The following is an 18,881-nucleotide window of genomic DNA, read 5'->3' on the forward strand; positions in this document are numbered from 1 at the left end:
CCCACCACAGGAGAGTCTTAGGCCAGAAGGCAGTCTTGGAATAAAGGAGCATCAAGTTAAGATTGAGATGATCCAGAATTGCCTGTCTCAGAAGGTTGAGAGTCTTTGAAACTCCTTGCCACAGAGAGCTGTGGGAATAAGCCCTTGTGCATATTTAAGGCTGAGACAGATAGACTTTTGATCAGTGGTGGGGGACGGGGGGACTAAGGGTTATGGGGAAAAGGGCAGAAAAGTAGATGTGAACAATGTTGGAACAGCCATGATCCTATTGAACGGTGGAGCCGTTTGAGGGGCTGAATGTCTTACTCCAGTTCCTATTTCTTATGGTCTTCGTATGACAGTCAGTCATTCTCAGAATATAGACAGAAATATACTCTTAAATCACCATCAGGAGGAAGTTACAATGCATTGCACCCCTCCCCAGCCCACAGCTGCAGTATTGATTTTTATTTCCCTTTTATTTTGTTTGACCACCTCTAACAATTGGAGAAAACAAATCCTCAAAAGGTGAGCGCCGTAAAATATACATGGTGGGATTCTTCGGTACTTTCCTAGCGTGCTTCATTTTTATCATTTAAAGATAGTTGTAAAATGAATGGTTCTTCTTTTCCTTTCTCAGTTCCTCTCAATGTTAATCTATACCACCTAACTCAGTTACATGAGTTGCAATAGAGAGTGTGAGGCCTTGCTCAGAATGGCAAGGTACAATTGGGGAATAGGTCACACTATCCACTAAGCACTGCGTACCCTTCCCTCAATCACAAGATGGAGATTCTTTTCTCTTTTTACAAAAGGGAAAGGACAAGCCATCTGAAAAAGTTCCACAGAGGCAATGTCCCATCACCAAGTTACCTTATATTAATACATGTTAAGTCCTTGACACTGATCCAGCTCCCTCAGGAGCCAACTCTCAAAGTGAGCAAAACTTCTGAAAGATGGAGATTAAATGTCAGTACAGTCATTATTATATCTGTGAAGTACATCAGCAAATAAAACATTGACATCACACTCTCTTAACCTGAAAAGGGCTCAGTTGTTCAATGATAGAGGCAGCATAAGGAAGAGAGCTTTGTGTCTGATGGAAATTAAATGTTGCTATGGTGAGGTTTGAACCATGTCCCTAGAACAGCAGCCTGGGTTCTGGATTACTATTCCAGTGATAAGAAAATATGTGTCAAAGAGTGTGGTGCTGGAAAAGCACAGCCGGTCAGGCAGCATCTGAAGACCAGGAGAATGGACGTTTCGGGCCTAAGCCCTTCATCAGGAATGAGGCTTGTGGGCCAAGGGGGCTGAGAGATAAATGAGGGGGGGGGGGGTGGGTTATAATGTGATGGGTGGATGAAAATATGTCACAATCTCCCTGGCATTGAGGTTACAACATTCCTGAAATGAGACTGGCGGGTCGGGGGGTTCATATGTTCCATGTACCCCTTTCATTTATCAAACTATTTGGAAAAGGCTACTTCAATAGGAAGTAAACAAAATGGCTAACATCAAGCTAAGCAATAGGCAGGGTAGAGGTGACCATGTAGCCACCTTGAATACCTGTCGTTTATTCGTTGGTGTTCAAACAAGTGATTTCTATCACAGCCCAGTGTGGTGGTCTCTCAGCCCAGTATGGCCTCGGTGCAGACTTCCAGTCTCAAGGTGATTCCTCAAAGTGTGGTCCCACCACGGCTAAGCACACAAGAAAGTGTTTGAACTTTCAGCATTATTCCTTTATTTTCTACCTAAAACTAAGAATGTCTGCAATGTGTAGCTTTTAACTTTATCCTTTCTTTCTACCCTGTTCTTAAGATTCTGTATCTAGGTACTTGAATGTAAGAAGGCACCTTGCATGGCAACATTACACACTTCTCACTGTACTCCTGCACTTTTGTACTTGAGTACACGTGACAATAAAATCAAAATAAAACAGCCCTTGAGTATAAAGTGTATCAATGAGTGCTTAGAGTTGGGGGCGGGACGGGGTGCAGTCTATGTCAGGTGACTACCTTCATCAGTGGAAAGATGGACCAGTGAAGATAGAAGACGACTGGGAGAAAAGAGTTGGAATATTGCGTGCAATTCTGGTCTCCTTCCTATCGGAAAGATGTTGTGAAACTTGAAAGGGTTCAGAAAAGATTTACAAGGATGTTGTCAGGGTTGGAGGATCTGAGCTACAGGGAGAGGCTGAACAGGCTGGGGCTGTTTTCACTGGAGTGTCAGAGGCTGAGGGGTGACATTTATAGAGGTTTACAAAATTATGAGGGGCACAGATAGGATAAATAGACAAAGTCTTTTCCCTGGGGTCAGGGAGTCCAGAACTAGAGGGCATAGGTTTAGGGCGAGAGGGAAAGATATAAAAGAGACCTAAGGGGCAACGTTTTCACACAGAGGGTGGTACGTGTATGGAATGAGCTGCCAGAGGATGTGGAGGAGGCTGGTACAATTGCAAAATTCAAGAGGCACTTGGATGGGTATATGAATAGGAAGGGTTTGGAGGGATATGGGCCGGGTGCTGGCAGGTGGGACTAGATTGGGTTGGGATATCTGGTCAGCATGGACGGGTTGGACCGAGGGGTCTGTTTTCATGTACATCTCTATGATTTAATCCCAGCAGCAACCACTTGCATTATTTCATAGATCTCTTCAGAAATGGCAAAACCAAATGAGTAATAGTCAGAACTTCCAGACACCACATCAGCAAGAAGACAGCTATGTACTCCCTTATGTACTGAAGTGACTGACATTCCCCCAAGCATTGACGATCTCAGTACTGGTCAGGAATTAAAAATGAGAGTTTTCTGGGCTGGATATATCAGTACACACATAGAGCCAACAGAATACGGTGAAGAACTTGAAACAACTAATCAATATATTGCGAAAATATTGTGCACAGTGTTGGATCCCATGTCTCAGGAAGGATATATTGGCCCTGGAGCATGTCCAGAGGAGATTCACGAGAATGGTCCCAAGAATTAAAGGCTTAACATATGAGGGGACATTTGAGGACTCTGTGTCTATACTCGATGGAGTTTAGAAGGATAGGGATGGGGGGAACATCACTGAAACATACAGAATACTGAATGGTCTGGATGGAGTGGATGTTGGGAAGATGTTTTCATTGATAGGAAAGACTAGGACCCAAGAGTCAAGGGAACACCTTTTAGAACGTAGATAAGGAGAAATTTTTTCAACCAGAAAGTGTTGAATCTATGGAATGCGCTGCCACAGAAGGCTGTGGAGGCCAAGACACTGAATATATTTAAGACAGAGATAGATAGGTTCTTGATTGTTAAGGGGATCAAGGGTTATGGGGAAAAGGTGGGAGAATGGGGATGAGAAACTTATCAGCCATAATTAAATGGCCTAACTTCTGCTCCTATGTCTTATGGTCTTAAAGGATTCTTAAAGCTGTCAGTACAAACAAAGAGACTGGAAAATATAGCATAAACTTTGGAGAAAATAACAAACATAACATCAATTTAATGATGGACCTATCATTTATACCTAGGTTTACATATAATTTCGAGGAAAACATTGTCAAAGCACTTCATTTCAGATACCTGTTTGCAAAGTTTGGATTTGGGCTAGCAAGTGATGTTTGCATGACAAAGTGCCAGACAATAACTATCTCTAATAATACAGAATATAATCATCCCTCCTTAACATTCAACATCACCGAATCCCCTACTATCAACATCCTAAGGGTTACCATTGACCCGAACCAGATTGGGGCCAGCTGTAAAAAGATTAATGGCTCTAAGAGCAAGATTGGAGGTTAGCTATCAGCTGTGAGTAATATACTGCCTGATCCCCACAAATCGTGTCCAGCATTAGGGGGCCTAAGCCAAGGGTGTGATGGAAGATAGCTCCAACTACAATCAAGAAGCCTTATGCCATCCAGGACCAAGACCCATCCACAACCTTCAGCATTCTTTCCCTCCACCATCGACATATAGTGGCAGCAGTTTGGCAATACTCAAAATACACAGGGGAAATTTGGAAAATTCACCCCTAAAACGCCCAGGGAACTTTCATTACAGGCACAGCCAATGAAAGATCACCCAACCTGCCCCATAAGAATGGGCAGAATCTGTACAGGGTTACTTCTGCAGTCGAAGCCGCTTCTCTCTCCTGTTTGCAGCTGATACTGACAGTGAATGTGTCAGAGCAGCTGCCTGTGATCGGAAGAGCAGCAAGAAGCAGTTTGTCAGTAATGGTCCAGAGGATGTGGCGCTACTGAGGACACACCTGGGTAAAGATGGTAAGGCCACAAAGGGGAGAGAGGGGCTGCAAGTTGGAAATAAAGGTTGCAAAGGGGGAATAAGGGCTTCAGAAGTGGCTGAGAAGCTGAAAAGGATTTGAGAAGCTTGTATTGGACCAAACCAAACCCCCTCAAAATATAGTACGATGATAACTCAGACCCTAACTTTTTCTGACTTTAAAGATGTTGTGTTCCAGATGCAATTCTATTGGTCAAACTACTTGAATTTAAGCAAAACAAACTTTATTTTTACACAGCCATTAAAATATAGACTTATTTTTTTAAAAATTGGCTTAATTGTAATTCTGTGGAAATGCTTAACAAGATAATATATACAGTAATAACCACTACGAATTAATTGTTCCAATACAGTAACATCCCATAAGCGCATCCTTGGCAAAGGCAAATTCAGTGAAATACATTAGCTCACATGCAATTCTAGCAGCAGAAACAGAACCCTAGCTTTTAGTGTAACAGTGAGAGGAATAAGAGCTTCCACGTCCAGCTTCAAGTCCCCAGTAACTGCTGCTGAAAGCTAAAACTAAAGCTCCTAGTTCTGTGGAAGCTTCAGACTGCTTCTATTGGTCTAACTTTAAAACAAACTCAAGACCTCACAAGTCGTTTACTTTATTGGCTTTGAGCAGTCTGCTCATCACCTCTGTCTTAGTCTTTCATCATAAAAAGGTCAAAATACACCTCTGGGGGTTAGAAAGGGGAAAGAAGGGCCGCAAAGATGAGGAGGAGATGAATTCTGACAGTTCAAAGAGTCTCACATACTGAGAATTACTTGAGGTGCCAGCAGCTATGTTAGAGATAAATATACAATCATTTAGTTGTGACCTCATAGGTTTGTGGATGTATGCTTATGATAATGTGTTTTTGGGTACAGGCGTGTGACATATTTTGAAAAAAATAACTTTTGCTGCTAATTTATATATACAGAAATATAACTTATACTAATAAAGTTGCTTTAGTATAATAAAATTGATGAATTTGCTTCACTGAAGTATTAAAAAACAAAATAATGACAGTGCTGTCACATCAGATTATCGACCGAGAGCTAGAAAGGATAGCTCCTTTGGAGCCAAGATAGGTGTAATATGCCAAATAGAAACAGAACATTTACAACCCCAAAGGAAACACAGTGTTTATTAACTCTCTAGTCTCCACTGGTTATAGCAGAGCAGAAACCTGCATGCAAATTAAAACAATTGTTCTTTAGTCTCCAGCTACTAATGACCTAACAGTTGACTCTTTTCTAACATTTGAAATGTAAAGGCAGGTTATTTACCTTTATAAATGCTTATAAATGATACCAAAGAAGTTGAAGCTGTCTATCCCAAGTTGATCCACAATAATCACAGCCTGTGTTCAGCTGCACTGACCATCTCACATCAGTGCAACTCACTACCTCAGAGCAAAGTGCAAACTATGTGACAGTTGTAAATTAATCTTCAGAACAGGCAACAGACATATTGATGTTACATGGTAACTAATTATAGAAGGAACTAATGACAGAAAATTACCATTCAGAAAATTAGAAGGAAGGCAAAAGGTTATATATCAGATGTTCATCATACAGGGGAGGACACCAGGAAGTTTATCTACTCAACCATTTTATCAGTGAAGCAGCAATGGGAACAAATTATATTCTAAGGGAGTAGGTGAGGAAAGTCACTGTTGCTATTCACAAACACCTCCTTGTAAGTAAACAAAACTGTCAAAAGCCACAAAGCATTTTGCAATATTGAACATGGAATCTGAAGTAAAGAAAAGACTTCCAGTTATTGCTGAAAAATGTGTATTGTCAAAGTTTTTTCTCTTGCTTTCAACAGGACAATTTGTAAGAGTTTTTATTTCAAGGGCAAAATTGTCATTTATACGGTTATGCATTATCCAGCAAATGTTCTCTCACTGCAGAATCACAGTTAATATTGGATACAGTGTCATGAGTTTCCTAAGCATGGACTAGTTGGGATATGGTCTGTAACATGCTTGTTAAGAACAGCCAAAAGGTATATTCCATGCAAGTGAAAGTTGGCCTTATTGAAAACCTCACAAATAGGGCCGGAACAGACCCTATTTCATGTGGAAATAGGAGTATCAAAGCCATCCTGCAAGATAACCTGATTAGAACATTTCTCATTGCCTGTATATTACTATGTGAGGCACAATCACTTTTGGTCCTGAAAACTCCACAGTCTACCTCAGGTAAGATAACTCAAATGTTTGAGCTTCAGGTATTTCATGTTGCTATTACACAAATAAATTCTGGGGTATAGAAACTTCAGAGCTGGTATGAAGCCAGGTTTGTAGGCCTTGCATTCAAAAGATTGTTTCAAACAGCACATTCCTTTAGGTTTTCCCAACAAGCAAGGCACTGACCATATATAAACAGTCCACATTTGCAATACAGAGTCTGACATTAGATGGCATTCTTGAATTAGACAGCATTTGCTGGCTAATCCTATGTGTGAAGAATTATGCTGCCAACCAAATTAGGATTGTCAGGTGGGTTTCCAGTACAACACCCTTGCATGTACTGGAAGCTGAATTTATTAATACACAGGGTCCTATTCTTTCGATGGAAAGAACACATACATGCACTGTTCCGACTTCAACACGTCATGGCACGGCTCTGAGAAATGGACCAAAGTCAACCTGTTTGGTTTAAAATTTAAACAAAACCTGGAAGAAGTTATCTGTCAATCATCATTAACTGCTGAATTCTCCATGACAATGCCTCTATCGATCAGAGTTTTCTTGCCAACCAAACAGCACTCTCCTCTCATAAAGCATAAACATTGGCTTTTCCCCTTAAAAATCAGCATTTTTTTGTGAATTGCCTAGTTGAGTACAAGATTAAATGCTTATAAAGATGTGTCTTATAAGATGCAGCAGAACTCAGCAAAGATATCAGAAGCATTTAATTATTGTGAACTACAAACATTGGCCCTGACACTGGGAGATCTTCAAATAACAGCATGGGATCCTGTGTATCCACCTGACAGAACAGATTAATGACTAGACCGAATGGTGACACACAGTGCAGCACTTCCTCAAGACTGCCCTGTTTATGTGCTCAAGTGTGGGCTTTGAACCCACAACTCTGACTCAGAAGCAAGAATGCTACCAATGAACAACAAACATTTAACACGGTATTTTAAAATCAGGAATACTGCTTTTGAACAACAGTCCAAATAAGCCAAGAACATGGAAGTGAGTGTACAGGAAAACAATGAATTTCCCACCACGGTCATTCTGTATCAACAATGCCTTTAGGATACTGTGGTTACAGTAGATTACAATGTGTGCCAAGCCATCAATATGTTCGCCAGATGTCTGTTATACACAATATTCCTCTTTTGTACATCAGCACTGAGCCAGGACCTGGCAATCTAGAACTGCCATTCAAGAGTCAGAATAAAAAGTGTGTGGGTCTGGAGTTGTATATAAACCAGACTGGGTAAGGATGGTATGCTTCTTCCCCAAAAGGATACCACTGGAACAGCTTGGAATTGTCAACAAACCAGCAGTTTCATGATGGTTTTACTGTCATCAAAGTGAATTTAAATTGTCAACCGTCGAAGGGGGCGGAGTTGGTGTTGAACTCACTGGCTTGAGGCAATCTGACATTCGAGCGTCCTGTCCCTTTCTGTAGTTCTAGCTGCACTTGTACAGGACCTTAACCGCTAATTATTACCGACAACACAAGATGTGGGTATTCCAACTAACAGTATGGAGGGGTCATGAATTCCAGCTACCACATTTCTCAATGCACCAACAGGAATATATTTTTAAAAAGACTTCACAATCATCAGGCAGAAAGATTCAACAAAACAATCCAATAAAGGGAGGGAGGATAACAGAAACGAAGAACAGAATTGGCTGCCAGAAGGATACCCTTCAAACTGCTTGGAAGATGCTGGCACCTTTCAAATGGTAATTGCACAATCCGGAGAGTCCAAGCCATTTTAAATGTTTCGGGGGGGGGGGGGGGGGGGAAGAGGGCAATGGTCCCTTTAACGCTTTCAAGTGTTTATGGACATTCGAGGTCACCCCCCATTGTTCAAAAGAAACCCAGTGTCTAACCAGAGGAAGTCAGTTACGAAATTCAAATCGGATGACATTTTTTATTTTAGAACAGAGGATCTAACTAGAACTGACAGTGAAAGGTAATGAGAAAGCTGAGCTCCCTGAGCCAGGGTTTGTCCCCTTTCCTATGAGTACACCTGTGGAGGAGCTTTGCAGCAACAGGGCAATAGCCTCCACCCGGGATGGGGGGAGGGGGAGAGGGGGCGATACTGTGTTTATCGACGATTGTCTAAAAAGTCCAGGGCGAACCATGAGTCAGTCTCTTGCCCTCAGAATGAAGCTTACCTTTAGCGGGGAGTCCAGCAGCTTGTGAACTCCCGCCACTTGCTCTATTAAAGGGATGGTTTCATACAAGTTGTAGGTCGGCGGTCTCCTGGGCTCAGGGAAGTTGGTGCAAACGAACGGGTCCGTGTCATCCAGATACTGCACTCTGCACGTTATAGTCGCCATAGTCAAACTCCTTCCTTAACACTGCACATAAACCGAGTTGGTAAAGGACACACAGTCCCGGTGTGTGTGTGTGTGTGTTAGAGAGTGGCCCTAATCCCAGACTGTATCCCTGAAGGAGCTATCTCAGCGAAGCAGACCTTGACGCAACCCGGAAGTAAGACTCACTCAGGCAGCGGCTTAAAGAGGGAACGGACGCGACTTGTCACTGACTGAACTCATTCTCTTCACATTTCAGGACGGGCGCTATTTTTAATTTGCTCTCGCTTGTTGCCATTTACAACCGGTCGCCTGAAAATAAACAAGGCACTGAGTCCAACAAAACCTGTTGCATTCCCAGCACTGGCGTAAATAATGAGTCATGGGCAGCGGAGCATATTCCCACAGGGAGCTAACACTTCTTTGCGTGCAAGACCGAGTTGAAGTTTCAGTTCGTGTCCAACGAACTGGTGGCAGGTTGCAATTCTTCCACGGACACATTGGGATTGCCTGCTGGAGTGGGAATTCCTCTGGTGTTTTGCCTACAACGCCTTCCCCTTAGCTAATATCACGAAAAAATAGATTCGCTAATCATTCACCTTTCCGGGATCTTACTGTGCACATTTTTTTCCTCCCCGCATTTAACAGGACATTTTTTGAACATGAAGACTCAGATATTACTAAGGTACACCAAAGAAGCTGAAAAATGGAACTTCTTTCCTAACAAGTTAGTTTTAAGTTGCTGCAAGACATTTTATTAATCGTGTTTTTTTAAAGCATCATAATATTGAGACTATTATGAGAATGTCTGTGCTTTATTGTTTCAGACATCCTGCCGGAAATAACTATCTTCAGAAATAACTAGGCATCATTTTAATAAGATCATTGTGAAATTCATTTAAACAGTCCAGCACAGTGCCCCTCATAGCAATATCGAACCTCCCGGAATATATAGGAATTAAACTGTTCTTCAAGTGTATTACTTTTTAAAATAAAAGAAAACTGAAAACAGGTAACCATGGCAAAACGCCGCCCTCCGGTTCATAACACACATGACAGATTGTTCTGCTGAATATCAGAAATCCTTGAGGTGGTCTGATCATTACAGGAGTGCAATGATGTTCACTGTGGAGTCCTGCTTTCAGGAGTGTCCTTCTGAGAATAGCACTACCCAATATTACCCCCACGTGACCACACGCACTGCCCCATGAAGTCGTTCAGGAAGCCAATCAGTTGTAAACTCAATTATTAGGTTAAAAAGAAGTCCCCGGCCACCTTCAAAACATAACGAGTGATGCCTGACAAATAAAGCATTGGTGGTGTCACCCACATCCCTACAACAATTCTTGTTTTAAAATTGTCATATTTAGATCATCCCCCTCCAGACTTGATCACAAAGTGGGAGCGTTCAATGGTATCTAGTGACCCCTGTTGGGAGGGTTAGACTGGGCTGGAATGCACTTCCAGCTCAAACAGCCTGAGAAAACTCACCATGAGGAGACAATCTGAGTAAAAGACCCTTATGTCAGACACCAGACAACTGAAACAAAATAAAGAACCTTTACATAACTCTTTTCATGGCTTCATATTTCCAGCACCAAGTGAAGCACTTTTGAAGTGTAATAATGTGACGGATAATGTTAATAATAACAATGTAGGGGAAAAAAAGCAGCCCATTTTCTCACAGGACAGTTCTGAAAATAGCAACAAAGTAAATAAGCAGATCATATGGCTTAGTCTTTCCTGTCCTCTATCACAGAGGTCATAGACAACAGCATGCAAGAGAGGCTGGACCAGCCATTATCTCTGGATGAGCTGACCAAGGCCCTGAGTCTTTAGAAAAGAATAAAACTCCCAGAATCGATTGAGTTGTGTTCAGCTCTGTGGGACTTGATTAGCCAGGACCTGTTAGAGGTATATGACAGTATACTTCCTGCAGTTAGTATGTGTGAATCTGTGAGGAAAGGCATCATTACCCTCATCTACAAGCGGAAGGAGGAGAGGGAGGAAGTCAGAAATTAGTGACCAATCTCATTGCTGAATGCAGATTACAAAATCCTGTCTAAGGTCATCGGCAACTAGGGCAGTTCAACCCTGTGCTGTACTGGGCAGTATGATCTCTGAGAGCCTTGCACTCCCCAGAGATGCAAGACAGGGGTATGAATGCCTGCCTCATCAGCCTGGACCAGGAGAGGGCCTTCGACAGGGCCTATCACACTCCTACATGTGGGATGTGTTCTCCAAAATGGGCTTTGAGAAGGAATTCACAATTGGATCCCACTGCTCTACACCAACATAGTGAGCGCAGTCTCAATCAATGGATCGGAATCAGAAAGCTCCCCGTTCAGACCCGGAGTCAGGCAAGGCTGCCCATTCTCTCCTGCCCCATTTGTGTACTGCATAGAGCCTTTCACCCAGTCCATCAGGATGAATGTGAGCCTGACTATTCCAGACAGCAGAGGCCTGCAGCTCACGGCCTCATTGTACATGGACGATGTCGCCAATTTCCGCTCAGATCTGCTGTTCAAACTGGTCTCAGGAGCCAAGGTCAATTGAAGCAAGGCCGAGGTCATATTCTTTGAGAACTGGGCCGTCCAATCCTTTATCCCCTTCACGTCTGCATCCTTCCCCGGTCTGGCCTACATGTGACTCCAGACTCGCAACGATGTGGTTGACTCTTAACTGACCTCCGACATGGTCTAACAAATCACTCAGTTCAAGGGCAGTTAGGAATGGTCAATCATTTTCTGGCCTTGCCAATGATGGCCTCACACCATGATAGAAAAGGAAAGGCTCTTCGAGGCTGCAAAGTCTTTCTCAAGTGCCACTGTTCTGAGCCACTTGCATCTCTAGCTTGTTGTTACCTTGAAGTAATTCTTTCTCGTACAGAGTAAGCCCGTGAACTCTTTCTTACAATATAAAATTCATTGTTCTGAATGCAGCTCTTTCATACATGGTTGCTGTCAAGTCTCCATTATGCACTTCTCTCTCTCCCTGTCTCTGCTGATGACAAAGCTGCATATTATTTCCATAATTGTCCTGAACATATGCTGTACAACCAACTAACTAGCCCAGCCGGTCTTTGGTTATAATGAATTGGCATAACTTATATTTGTAATACATTGCACAGTGAATTTTGTCGAGGGACTGGGACTGTAAATAACTCTGGGAGCTGATTGCAGTTGGTGCACTTGCACTAGTCCTGAACCTGACATTGGCTGCAGTTGTTGGTGGGTTTTGGTTGTGCCACCAATATTGTTACGATGTGTGGTTGAACCATGATGCCAGTGCCTTCTAACCAATCAAAGGGAGGCTGCTGCTGATGTGCCAACCAATCTCTATCAGTTGTGGAAAAAGTAAGGGCCAGAGTCTGAAAAATTGCTCCTTATTTTGCATTTCATAAAAACATTTTTTAATTTAACCTCAGTCTCCTAAGGCTATGCAACATTTGACTTTAGTTTGCATGAATATTATTTGATGTCTCAATCCCTCCTGTTAAGTACACACACCTACTTGAACCGCTGCTCGTTGGATGCTGCCTGAACTGCTGTGCTCTTCCAGCACCACTAATCCAGTATTTGATTTTCAGCATCTGCAGTCATTGTTTTTACCTTACCCAGTAACTGCACATGTCCCAAATTTCTCACTGCACGCAATCTCATCACTCTCAGTAACTGCATCCTCCAACCCTTGTCCACTCCTGTACCCTTGATATTGATAACTGGGTGAACTGATGGCCCACATTGCATTACTGTGAATTAATAAGATAAATTCATCAATCCCCAAGGTTGGTGCTTGAAGAAAGGATAAAAGTAAACATGAGGCTGTAGGATTAATTCTGTCTTTTCAAGCAAGGCTTGTAGACAGTTTGTCTATTCATTGTTCTCCCTGTTTTGAGATTTGAATCAATGAGTTGCCCTTTTCTTTCTTAATATTTCCTGCCTGACTTTTTTAAGCTCCATTTTTTTGTTATTTTACTCTCTTTTTTTCCTGTCAGTGATGACTCACACTGCAGAGTACTGGAATTCCAGTGATATCTCATTCAAATAGGCATCCTGTGGGCAGCCGGGAAATTAATGTCAACTATTCTATACAGGGCAGTCCAGAGATAGTGTCCCAACCTGACATCACTTGTTAGAGGGTATCACTAGGTACCCTCACGAGCAGAAACCCTGTCTATTCTAGCCTTGATAAAGAATCAAAGTGAACCTTTAAATAGCATCTTTCACAACATCAGGATGTATGGGCACGTTTGTATGTAGTGAAGTATATTTGTTGTCACTATTGTAATGCAGGAAGCTCAGCGGCCAATTTTGACACACCAAGCTGTGACCAATAGCAATGTGAGAGTGAGCAGATAATCTATTTTTGTTGAGGGATAAATATTGGCCATGACAGAACCTCCCAGCTCTTTGATTAGTGCCATTGCAACTTTGTCAGAGAGAGGCCATACTGAGCTTTGGCTTTACATTGCATCCAAAAGGCAGCACTCATCAAATACTGCACTGAAAGCTCAACCTAATTTTACACTCAAGCCTTCAGTGTAGGACTTGAACCCACAACCGTTTCACTTGGAAGCACCATTGAGCCACACCTGAGTTTTGCTAGACGATGATCAGGCAGCACCAAGGATGGAGTTGGAAAGACTATTATACATTTGATTATGAACTTTATGAGCATGTGAATTATAAAGATTGGGCCTTTCATCCTTCAAGCCTGCTCATTTGATAAAATCAAATGAACTGCCTATGGCCTCAAAATCACTTCTCTGTTTCCCCTTGTGGCCCCTTTCATTCCCTTGTATGTCAATAATGTATTAACTCTGCCTTAAAAATCTTAATTGTCCCTGTCTCCACTGCTCTCTGGTGAATGGAATTCCACAGATTGATGACTTTCTGAAAGAGAAAATACTGCTTAATTCTTCTTAAGTGAGCAATTCATTTAATTTTAAAGATTGGCTCCTTGGTCTAGTTTTGCCCACAAGAATCATAGAATCCCTACTGCGTAGAAGCAGGCCATTCAGCCCATTAAGTTCACACAAACCCTCCAAGGAGCATCCCAAACAGATCCATTCTATCCCTGTAACCCCATGGATAATCCACTTAGCCTACGCATCCCTGGACACTATGAGCAATTTCCCATGGCCAATCCAGCTAACGTGCACATTTTTGGATTGTGGGAGGAAACCAGAGCACCTGGAGAAAACCCACGCAGACATGGGGAGAATGTATAAAATCCACACAGACAGTCCCTGGCACTCATTCCTGATGAAGGGCTTATGTCCAAAACGTTGACTCTCCTGCTCTTTGAATGCTGCCTGACTTGCTGTGCTTTTCTAGCATCACGCTTTTCCACACTGGCACTGTAAGCTATCAGTGCTAACCACGAACCACTGTGCCGCCCCAACATAAAACATCTTTTCAGCATCCACCTTTTCAAGGTCTTTCAGGATCTTATATGTTTCAAGAAGATTATCACTGAATTCCAATGGTTACAGGGTCAACCAGCCCAACCTTCCCAGAGAAGATAACTCGTTCATCTCAGGAATCAGACAAGTGAACTTTCTCTGAAATGTTTCTAATGCAATTATGTCATTTCTTAAATAAGAAAATTAAACTGTACACAGTACTTCAACTCTGGCTGTAGCAATGTTCTGTACAATTATAGCAAAACATCCCACTTTTATATTCGATTCTTCTTGTATTCAACAACAATATTCATTTTTTCTTTCTAATCACTTGCCATATCTCATTACTAATGTGTTGTGTTTTCATGTACCAGGATACCTAGATCCCACTGTATTACAGCTTGCAATGCATTTAATTGCCTAGCCATCATTCACTGAATAATGTATTGTTGAAAAGAGCTTTAACGTTGTTGTTGCCATTTTTGTTCTGCCTTTTCTTCCTCTTTTTGCTTGTTGTAATCGAGGTTTATAAAATTGATATATCTTAGGACTGTGTCTTCAGCTAAGGGTAAAATGTGATCAGTTCTGAAGCCTGCTTAAACACTAGCCTGAACAACATTGCTAGTAAAATTTAAAGGGAGGTTCGGTGTAAAGGAGTTGTAAGGTGTACACACTTGGAGACAACAGCAGCAATCTACGTGGTTACAGTCCTGAGACTGCTAGGTTCCAAGGTCCCAGGAAGGTGTTAAGCATGTTGAACTATTAACAGTTTTGTTTTAAACTATTCATTTGCTTTCATAAGATAAGAGAGTTGGCATCTCCAAGATATATAATCATTTTTATTTGGATACAAGGCCCATATGATTCACATTACCTGGAATTGGGTTTTGAGAGGCGAATGGTTTCGAAAATACTCCTGAAATTCACAGACAAGTTAGGCAGCCAGCATCTGGATAAAACAGCAATGACTCTATGACTCTAAATGGCCAGAATTCACCACATAGTAAGATGGGAGGGAACCTTGAACTCTATTAGGGAAAAAAAACAAGTTTGGGAGATTTGAAATGAGATTGGAAATTTTGCCTAGTTGCAGGAGGAAGAGATTTACCAAGAAACTTTCTCAGTGTTAAAGACAATTAGTGTCATAGAGTCATGCAGCATGGAAACAGATGCTGTGGTCTAATTTATCGATGCTGACCAAGTTTCCCAAACTAAGCTGGTCCTACATATTTGCATTTTGCCCATATCCCTCTAAACCTTTCCTATTTACATACCTATGTTAAATGTTGTAACTGAACCTGCATCCACTACTTCCTCTGGCAGCTCATTCCATATACAAACCATCGCAGTGTGAAAAAGTTACCCCTTAGGTCCCTTTTAAATCATTCTCCTCTCACCCCAAAAATATACCCGCTAGTTTTGAACTCCCCCACCCCAAGGAAAAGACCTTAGCTATTTACCCTACCCATGTCCTACCTGATTTTATAAATGTCTTTAAGGTCACCCCTCAGCCTATTCAATCTCTCCCAATAACTCAACCCCTCCAGTCCTGGCAACATAGAGATGTACAGCACAGACACATAATCTTCGGTCTAACTCATCCATGCTGACCAGGTATCCCAATCTAATCTAGTTCCACTTGGACCATATCCCTCTAAACCCTTCCCATTCATATACCCATCCAGATGCCTTTTAAATGTTGTAATTGTACCAGCCTCCACCAATCTTTTCTGCACCTTTTCAAGTTTAGTAATATCTTTCAGGATTGGAAACCAAACTTCTGATTCCAATTGTACAAAAGGCAATACACATTTGCCTTTAGAAGAGTTCTTTGTGCAAACATCTGGGCCACGAACTTTCTCAGCGGAAGCAGTTTAGTGTAGTACAGCAATGCACGTAGCCAGTTACAAAGTGGGTTAGTGTCGAACCCATACCAAAGTGGGTCAGGGAAAGCGAATGTTGGGTCCTGTGGTTTTCAGGGGAAATTGGGGTCAGGTCTTGCAGGGGTGGATGTCAGGCCTAGTTGGGGGGGGGGAGGGGGGGAGGTGAGGTTTGGGCCTTTCAGCTATAGGGGAGGAGGAGAAGCAGGAGTGTAATTGGGTAGACAGCTGGTGTTCTGGGGAGTCGCTGGTCAGGTTGAGTTGGCTCTGTGCGGCATATCCAAGTTGAAGCCAAAGACCGAATCAGTGGGGTCAATTTAATTCCTCGTTAGAGCAGGTTTTATTTCCTCTAACATTTCCTGCCTAACTACTAATCTAAGTCACTTGGAGCACTTCCAAATCCAACTAAGTTGGGAATTTTTTTGAGGCTTCCAGATGCCAGGTTATTCCCCACTGGAAGTTTAAACTTTCAGGTAATTCCCAGGGAGTCAGCTGCTTGGGGGATTCCAGCGTGGTCTGAGTGCCCCACTCTGGTGTACAGTGCTGGGGTGACAATCTTCCCATTAGAAGATCTGGGTCATTGTATCCCTGCCAGTAAACAGGGCACTCTTAAAGGAAGACCACAGTTTCCTCAACAGCATTTCCAGAAAAAGAAGACATCGGGGTGACATTAGCTCTGCTGCCTCACAGCACCAGGGACCTGGATTCAATTCCACCCTTGGGCGATTGTCTGTGTGGAGTTTGCAAATTCTCCGCATGTTTCCTCTGGGTGCTCTGATTTTCTCCCGCAGTCCAAGGATATGCAGGTTAGGTGGATAAGCAGGGTTACAGGGATAGGGCAGAGGGATGGGTCTGGGTGGGATGCTCTTTGGAGGGTTGGTGTCGGACTCAATGGGCTGAATGGTCTGCTTCCACGCTGTGGTGATTCTACAATCAGCTACAACCTTAAACTGACAGCAGGAAAACACTCTCTTTGCATGCCCACAGCCAAAGCAAAAGGCCAGCGACAAACTGTGAACTCTTACTTAACCTGGTATTTTCTTAGTTAGTTTTAGCTTGGCCAATTACTCTGTAACGTGTAGTAGTTTTGAATGTTTGACTTGTGTACTTGCCTGCGAGCGGCGAAATGTTTTTCTTTGTATTTTTACCTAACTCCTTACTTCCTTGTCCAGTTAAAGAAATTCTGTCCACCTGAACCTTAACCATTTGTTGTCACTTGATGAGTACACATTAAAATGGCACATCATCCGTTTCAAAAAAAAACATTTTATCTAAACAAGGATAAACCTGGTCATGATATTAGTTTAAAAAGTTGCTCCTTACTCTCCTGTTTTCAGGATCCTGTTATTTTTCTTTATGCTGGGAAATACTCTTAGGATTGGCAACGATATGGGTCCAGCCTCTGAAATATATTCAAATCCACTTCAGATTTGCTTCTGGATTTCTGTCTCTATTTCTATTTAGATTTCTTTTACAGCTGTTGCCTACTCCGGACTTTTACTCATACTGGAGCAGAGCTCTAAAGTCAATGACTGATCTTTGATAGCTTTCTGTGCAGTATGTTATGAAATTATCTTTGGCCCCAGGGGAGTGCATCAGTGTTAAGTCTGCTAAAGCTGCTAATTATATTGATGCAATTCCAGAAAGAGATTGGAATGGATAAATCCTACTTTTGTTTTGCGGTCCTTCCTAGTGCAGGGCCACTGAGCCACTGGTAGTTATTCCAAATGAACTGCTAGTCATTTCCCACTTTAAAATCTAGAAATCAAGTCTGTGGCCTTTCTAAATCAGAATAGGTCAATACCACATCATATATTTATTGATTCAAAATCTGAGCTATGAAGGGCAGTGTTTTAAGGTTACTTCATGTTAAGTGAAAGCCAAAAAGAAAGACAGATATTGCTAAGAGACATAGCATCATGCTTTTGTGTTTTTGAACTTTCCACTTGGGAGGTATTGGCCAGACACCAAACATTGGGTCGGAAGAGCACTGAAAGAGGCTTTCTGAAGTATAACAACAGGCTCAAAGCCCCCTTCAATTCAAAAAGGAGAATAGCTCAACTTGGAATGCACTAAGAATTCGGGTGCCCTTCACATCCTCAGGATACCCCAAAGGATCTCACAGCCGAGTAATCACTCTTGAAATGTAATCATTGCTGTTATACAAACAATAACAGACAGCCAACTCTGTCAAACAGAGATTAGTCGATCCTTTATGCTGGTGAAGGTTAAGGGATGGATGTTGATCAGACCATTGGGAAAACTGCTCTGTTCCCCATAAATCCACACCTAAGGGACTCCATACATCTGAACAGGCAGATAGAGGGCTTCAGTCTATCTGAATGACAGAAGGTATGTAATGACACAGCACTCCAAATCTGCATTCTGGCATTGAGTCCTGCGCTAGGGGTTGGAATGCACACTTTAGGGATAAGATTGTTGTCACTGGACCAATGTGCAATGGTTTGATACCTCAAAGTAATTAGGATTGCTCATAAAAATCATCAGAATTGAGGGATTACAAGCACAAGCAGCAAGCTTGGGCAATGTTCTCTGAAAAGGAAGAATAACAGGAGACCTAATACAGACCTTGACAATTATGGGGAGTTCAATCCATTGCACATGAAGAAATATTACGCATGGGTAAGACCAGAACAAATAGCTGCAAGCATAAGGTAGTCACAAACAGATCAAATAAAGAATACATGAGGATTTTGTTTACACAGTGTGGGTGCAGAACATGCAGTCACATGCCAGAGGAAGTGGTAGAGGCTAGTACAATTGCAACATTTAAAAGGCATCTGGATGGGTATATGATTAGGAA

General features: G+C 42.2%; 1 protein-coding gene across 2 annotated transcripts in view; it reads right to left on the bottom strand.

Annotated features, from left to right (window-relative positions):
* The window catches only part of fhod1 (formin homology 2 domain containing 1), a 310,142-nt gene extending 301,174 nt beyond the window's left edge, over nucleotides 1–8,968 (bottom strand). The window contains exon 1 of one of the 2 annotated variants that reach the window (XM_072547486.1): nucleotides 8,630–8,968. In XM_072547486.1, the coding sequence (XP_072403587.1) occupies nucleotides 8,630–8,794 (165 nt within the window). In that variant the 5' untranslated portion in view covers nucleotides 8,795–8,968. The remainder of the gene's footprint in view (nucleotides 1–8,629) is intronic. The other variant, XM_072547487.1, reaches the window with a different exon arrangement.
* Between the last annotated feature and the right edge of the window lie 9,913 nt (nucleotides 8,969–18,881).

The sequence above is a fragment of the Chiloscyllium punctatum genome, chromosome 26 (genome assembly GCF_047496795.1).
Source record: "Chiloscyllium punctatum isolate Juve2018m chromosome 26, sChiPun1.3, whole genome shotgun sequence".
Classification (NCBI taxonomy): Eukaryota; Metazoa; Chordata; class Chondrichthyes; order Orectolobiformes; family Hemiscylliidae; genus Chiloscyllium; species Chiloscyllium punctatum.